General features: G+C 48.6%; 1 protein-coding gene across 1 annotated transcript; it reads right to left on the bottom strand.

Annotated features, from left to right (window-relative positions):
• Positions 1-6102, bottom strand: nell3 (NELL (neural EGFL like) family member 3). Its single transcript, XM_035142996.2, has 5 exons — positions 5574-6102; positions 4732-5455; positions 3685-4244; positions 3459-3525; positions 1-3256 (listed from the first exon to the last, which is right to left on the bottom strand). The coding sequence occupies exons 2-5, from the start codon at positions 5426-5428 to the stop codon at positions 1725-1727; spliced, it is 2856 nt and encodes a 951-aa protein (XP_034998887.1). The 5' UTR covers positions 5429-5455; positions 5574-6102; the 3' UTR covers positions 1-1724.
• Between the last annotated feature and the right edge of the window lie 779 nt (positions 6103-6881).

Genomic DNA, 6881 nt, shown 5'->3' with positions numbered 1-6881 from the left:
CACAGTATATGTACATTTTATTCGGTGCTGAACGAGAATACATGCTTCGATGTTCCACAAGAAATGTGCAGCGAGCCCGGCAACACAAACAAAGAAATTCATTACACACAACGATGTGAGAATAAAGCAGAAGAATTTCACTGCCAACTTCCCGAATCACTTATTAATGCCTAATTGTTGAGAGGACAGAACACAGACAGAGGCAATTAGGGACGATATGCATGGGCAGCTCTCCACAAACAAAGTATGATGTTTGCACATTCCATAATACTGTTATACTTGTGCAAATAAGTGTATCACAGAGGCTATCACGGCAAGTACTTGAATATCAACACTGTCTACTCAGTGCGTTACCATATAAATCAAATATAAGCATTTCATAATGTAAATACCAAACTCCTGTTGTATGAAAGGCAAATAAATATCATCAAAAACATCACAAGTACAAAAACTCTTTCTTATTGAAATTTAACTACATTGCATTCTCACATGAATAATTCAACATTTGGGAAACGTGCACATTCTGAGAGAAAGTCGGACATGATGATTGATGCCACTCTCTAACATGTGCGGTAAATAGGAAGCTCAGCTGGGATTGGCTCCAACCCCCACCACCACCACCACCACCACCACCCTCAAAGGAAAAGCCGTACAGATAATGATTGGTTGAGGTTGTCAAGAGCAGCGTTTTAGCTTAGCTTAGCACAAATACTGAAAAGAAACAGCTGGCCTGACTCTGTCCCAAAGTTTCAAAAAAAAAATAGCACCCGTTAGTTTAATCCACACAAAGAACTCTGTGAAGAAGTGGTTATGACCCCTTCAGAATGCAGTCCGGGAAGTTACTGGTCCGAGCCAAACAACAATTCTGAGCATAAACATCTGTTCAAATGTCAAAACACTTTGTCAAAAATGTCTTTTCACAGAATTTGTACAGATTAAACAAGTGAAATATGTCAAATATTGCGCATTATTGTTTCCCTGCTTCCTGTGTTTATGCTAAGCTAAGCTAACTGGCTACTGAGTGTGGTATCGATCCTCTGAGATATACTTGCTGTTTAATTACACATACGTTTACTCTCGTCCAGGAAATGAATAACCATATTTCCCAAAATATCAAACTACTGCTTTTATAGGTCTAATGATATAATACAAAAAGGTTTGTTACATACAGTTTGTATGTTAAGTATATGCAGGGATGGAGGGATATACATATCAAAAGACTCACACACACGCAAAAGTAGGCATGCAAATGTGTCACACAGACACACACATACACACACTCTCTATACAAGCACCAGTGCACACAGTTGTACACACACACACACACACACACACACACACACACACACACACACACACACACACACACACACACACACACACACACACACACACACACACACACACACACACACACAGTACACACACACTTAAACATTCAATTAAGAATTGGTCACTGCTCAACCAGCCGAAGTACTTCAAGCAAAATCAGTACTTGTTTAAAACCATACACGAAAAATATTTCACCATAAAAATCTAAAAAAGTGATGAAATACACATTTAAAACAATAATATGACAAAATATGTGGAATACGTTTTTCATCAACCAGCATTTTTCCTGGATTTGGTAAATTGTTGAATCTGCTCTGCGATTCAAAACTGTGCAAAACTGTCCTTCTGTCTTCTCACAAACTGTCTTAGTGACATTCAGGCTCCGGGAGGCTTCACACCGCCACCCAGAGGATTGAGATGTTAGTGCCTCCCTCGTGTGTGATCTGGTTGACACGTCCTCGGATACAGTCCAGAGTCACGTACACCGCTGTGCCGTTCTGCACCTGAAACGAGGCCCTGAGCCCGATGCTGGCCCACACGCTGCCCTCAGGCATGTATCCAGACACCTGCTGAGCCACAGGACCCGCCTGCCCACTCTTACCTGCCACCTTCTGCAAGGTGAGTTTTACTATGTTACACGAGTGGATCAGCTTCAGGTTGAGGGCGATGTTCGCTGTCCCTTTCTCGTGGAATATAAAGTTCTTCCGGCTGCTCGGCTCGCCCGAGCGGGCCAAGTGAACCTGCGGCGTGTCTGCGCTGATCTGCTGGAACAACAGCGGTTTGTTCCTCACCGCTCCGAAGGGGAGGCCGGTCCTGGACACGGTAGCGGTCAAAGCCGACGCCACAGCCGAAGGAATCCAGATGAGGCTCAGCATGCTGATCCCAGTGCTGTCCCCGAAATAACGGATGTTGCACTGGGAGGGCGACGTGATCTCGAAGGTGAGTGTGTCTCCACTGTCCACGCTCACCGCGCCAGAGAGGGTGATGGAGGTGTCCCGGTAGTTGACGCCCGTCTTGAAGGCCTGCGTCGCCTCCACACCCGTCCCGTTACGGTTAGTGAAAGCAATCAGGGAGAAACCCTCTCGAATGCAGGTGTGGCCCATGGAGTACAGCGCCTGCTGGAGGACGAACTTCACCACGCCGCTCTCCGTGAAGCGCACCCCGCGGCTGTCGTGGGTCAGGCTGATCATATACGGGTCAGACACCGAGGTCATACGGAACGTCGGGCGGTAGCTGGTCTGGTAGTGGACCAACAGGGACATCTGAGCCGTCATGGCAACAGCGCCGGTATCATGAGACAACCAGAGGAGACTCAAAGACGGAGCGTTGACATCGTACACGTGAAGATCTTTGCTCTGGTTGCAGTGTTGATTCGGACTCTTCAGCAGGAGGGTGAAGGTGTGATTAGGCTCGACCTCCACTCCGCTGCTGACGCTCACACCCTGAAAGTACTTCCCATCGGGCTGTTCGATGCGAACGCCACTGAGATCCTGACCCTCCTCCTCCTGGCTGCCGTTGAGCCTCATCCCCACCTGGAGGAAGTTCCTGCAGCTGTGCTTTAATGCAAAGTTATGGTCCAGCCACACCAGGCCGTGCTGCAGGAACGTCACCTGCCCGCCTTCGTTGGACAGCAAGTCGCTGCCCTCCTTCTCTCGGATGTTCAGCTGAAGCCCCTGGAAGATGTTGGCGCCCGACGTCCGCGCAGACGGAACCACCACGTTCGCCGCCCAGGACTGAGAGAGTCGGCTCTCTGAACTCTGGCTGCACACGGTGTCGCTGACGGCCGTGCACGGGACAGCGACAGCCTCTCCATCACAGTCCGAACAGGCCTGGCACTCCTGCAGCTCCGGGTTGAAGAAGTAGTCGTGGCCACACATGCCCATCCCCACTTCCCTCTCAGACACCCCCAGACACCTGAAGCCTCCTGAGCCAGGGAGAGAACGAGAGAATGGAGAAGCCAAAGGTGTAAAAACATGTGATACAGTTTATAATGTCTGTTTTGTGTGGATGAAAAATACTGACATTCTTTGGGTTTTAAATAAACTTGTGAAAATGTGTTCTAAGGTCAAATCTTTCCATGATCGTAGAAGAAGTTGTTTATCATCAGCACAATGTTTTAAACTCACCTGGGGTGTTCAGGCACTTCACTCGCTCCCCACAAATGTTTGGTAGTTCAAGGCATTCGTCTCTGTCCTGTAATTCATGAAGATTAATATTATCATCAGGAAAACATAGGGAATAATTCTGCTTATGTACTGAAGCTGCAAGAAGACATTTTGTGCTTGTGTTTTTAAGATGAAGCCAAAAGCCTGAGTTCGTCAAAATGCCACTCAGTGTTTTAAAGGTCAGTACCTGGCACATGCGGTCTGCGGTGGACGAGCACTGTGAGATGAGGAAGAAGCCAGGCGGACACATGGTGCACTTCTCACACTGAGGCGGGTCCCTCTGAAAATCACAGAACTCCTCCGGGCTGCAGGGCGAAGGGCAGCCCAGCAGAGGTTGAGGGAAATTCGCCTCCCCGACCACGTCCATCACCTTCGTGTCCACCTCCATTTTGTGGACGGCGTAGGACTTCTGCAGGTGGCTGCGGGCCTGGCTCTGCAGACCCGCCAAGTGGCTCTCAAAGTAGCTCTGCAGCTCGCCCTGCAGGCCCTGGAAGGAGACCTGTTTGACGGTGTCCGAGAGGAGGCCGTACTGGGCCTTCACCACGTCCATCTGGTCGTACATGCGCCGCTGCTGCTCCAGGATTTCGCGCTGCTGGGACAGAAGGGCGTCCTGTTGGTCGACGAGCTTCTGCTGCAGGTCGCGGATGACCACCTGCTGGGCGCGCAGGGCCTCCACCAGCGTCTCCTGCCCCTTGGCCAGCTGGAGGTGCAGGATGAGGGCGTCCTCTGAGGGAACTTCATTCTCACCTGCGATGAAAGTAATGCAGAGTGAAAGACGGGAACACACTTGCTGTTAAACAGTGAACTGGAGGAAGTGATTAAATGAGATTAAGTCTGATGCAGAAGTCTGACTTCAGTGAGGCGCTGGCACCGAGTGTGAACACCCGGTGACCTCGGGCCAACATGAAAGAACCACAGCTTTTCTGGACAATTGACTTTGAGACATTCTTCCAGCTGAGCTGCTCTGCAGATATCATTTAGTTCTAAAGGTCAACAGAGTCTTATTCTGCTCTAAAACCATAATCCACAGCTGATCACAGGTGGAGAAAGAGGCTGAAGTCAATGAAGCCTAAAGTGCATGGGGAGAATTCATAGGAAATTCAGTGAAGACAATACTTTTTGGAGCATTGACAAAGAGGACAAGAGGGGTGTCCTCTTTGAACATTTGGAAAAAGAGAATCAGCCTGAGATCATCTAAACACTGCAGATGATGCTGATGATGGAGAAAACAGACCTGGCTTGATGTCACATGTGAGCTGGACACCCAGAGGCGCGCCGCCAAGTTCCGAGGAAGAATATCCAAACTCCGGGAAATCTCCCAGAAACTGCGCGGCTCTGTCGGACAGATGCACGGGAGGACGCTGGCTGGAGGAGGAAGAGGAGGAGGAGACGCTCTCCTCGGAACCGGCCACACAGCCCTCACCCACACAGGACTTCGCCCGAGCTTTGGGCCGGATCCTCGGGGGCAGTCTGCACTCGATCCCTCTGCAGTCTCGGGTGTCATTTGTGGGTTGAAATTGCTTCACAGCGGCGGTGCAGCCCGGGTCCGTGCACCCTGCAGGCAGAGGGAGGACCTCGGGCGCCTTCATCCGTGTGCCACCGCCTCCTCCTCCTCCTCCGCCGCCGGTGTCTCCGTGTCGCCCGCGGAGAGGCTGCGCGGCCGGGTAGGCTTGAGCCGCGGCTCTCGGAGAGCCCGGGTACGCGTGGTGCTGGCTGGCCACTATCTGCGCCGCTCTCCCCTGCGTGGTGGGGTTGAACTGCCGCGGCTGCCTGGAGGATCTGCCCCCCGGACAGTGCTCCCCGGTGCACGGTCTCGGGTCGCTCCTGCCCCCGCCGGGGCAGTGCGACCCCCGGCAGAAATCTGCTGCAGCTTGCGCGGTGTTGTGCAGCGAAACCCAGGAGAGCAGCAGCACCGATGTTAGTAAAACCATGTTTGCATGAGAAAAATCCGTCTTTACCTGCAAAAGCAGAAAATGCACGTTTGAGCTTATTGATGAACCAAATGGAAAATCTGTGGAAAAAGCTGAAGTTAATCATAAAAAACAAACTTTGTACCAGTTGATGACTCAACGTTACCTTCAGCTGCAGGTTCGGTGAGACCGACTTCCCTGAGTGTCAGTGAGGAATAAACACATCAGACATCGCTGCTGCTGCCTCCTGAGCCTCTGAGCTCCTGCTCTGTCGGGATGAGGAATTCCAAAGCTTAATTAGCATCAGGTTTCCCCGAGCCCCGAGTTAACCCTTCAGCTTCCCTGCATCTCCACAGGACCTCCCCGATGGAGAGAGACGGACAGAATATACATTTACTTCAAATGTGCCCTCTGTTTTCATATTAAAAGGGAAAAAAAGACTAAAAGTTATTCATGCAATGCCAAAAGAAATGTTGTTCTCCAGTGTTGGCATCTTTCTATGGAAGAGTGTTGGAGTCAGGCCGAGAATAAATGAGGAGGAAGAGCTCATATTTGAAAAGTCGACAAAACAGATTTTTTGTATTTGTAAATAAAGTTGTGATGCCAAGAATAAAGTTTTTTCTAAAGTGGAAATGTCAAGAAAAATGTCAAACATAGTTAGGAGGATAATCTGTTTGTGTTTTGTAAACAAAATTGAGATGTTGAGAAAAACATTTTTTCTATAAAGTCAAAATGCCATAGAATACATTCAATAAACATGTAAATGAGCCAGAGATAGATTTGTAATGCCAAGAATGAAGTAGAAATGTTAATAACTTTGAAATGTCAACTTTTTCAGTCAAAATGTTGAAGACTAGCGTCAAAGAATTAAGTCGAAAATAAACCAATTTCACTAATTCATACATATTTTGTAGAGGTCATGTGTGCTAATGTTAGCAGTTTGATAGATTCTTAAAAATTCCAATTTTAGCTCTAATGCTCTTCCATACTTTCCTGACTGTCACTTTTCATGTCCCCCACTGTTGACTCTCCTTCGTCCCAATAAGAAAGTGATTGTTGAGACAGCTGCTGGTCCTCAACCCTGTCCTCTCCGTGTTATACAGGCCTTGTCAACACCGAGCGGCCCTGGTTATAGACAGAGCCAACAAAGGTCAAACTCTTGTTGAAGGGAGCTGTGGCAGGAGTCAGGAATGTGAAACCCGCAGCTGCTTTCTCCCAATAACTCTCAGGGCTTCGACCTCAGGTCCTGCAGTGGGAGGTGATCTGAGGCTGATGTGTGGGCTAGTTTGGCAGATTATGGTGTAAATGTCTGTTTGATAATGTGGAGGTCAGGTAGGAAGTCAATTACTGCCAAGCACAGAAGAATCTAACATTTAAATGACGACACGAAGACTTATTTGTATAATTTTGACCTTTTCTCCCCCATTTACTTTAATTATTTCCTTACTTTTACTAACTTGTTGTTTTGTATCTC

The sequence above is a fragment of the Hippoglossus stenolepis genome, chromosome 19 (genome assembly GCF_022539355.2).
Source record: "Hippoglossus stenolepis isolate QCI-W04-F060 chromosome 19, HSTE1.2, whole genome shotgun sequence".
Lineage (NCBI taxonomy): Eukaryota > Metazoa > Chordata > Actinopteri > Pleuronectiformes > Pleuronectidae > Hippoglossus > Hippoglossus stenolepis.
The sequence above is the reverse complement of the archived record's forward strand: the minus strand, read 5'-3'. Positions and strand labels throughout refer to the sequence as shown.

Bases quoted from the DNA above. Each gene is read 5' to 3' on its own strand.
- nell3 (XM_035142996.2), bottom strand. From the start codon at position 5,428: ATGGTTTTACTAACATCGGTGCTGCTGCTCTCCTGGGTTTCGCTGCAC. The intron at 4,245-4,731 runs GTCTGTTTTCTC...CTTTCATCGCAG, and splicing joins CACATGTGACATCAAGCCAG to GTGAGAATGAAGTTCCCTCA. The intron at 3,526-3,684 runs GTACTGACCTTT...CATGAATTACAG, and splicing joins CCGCAGACCGCATGTGCCAG to GACAGAGACGAATGCCTTGA.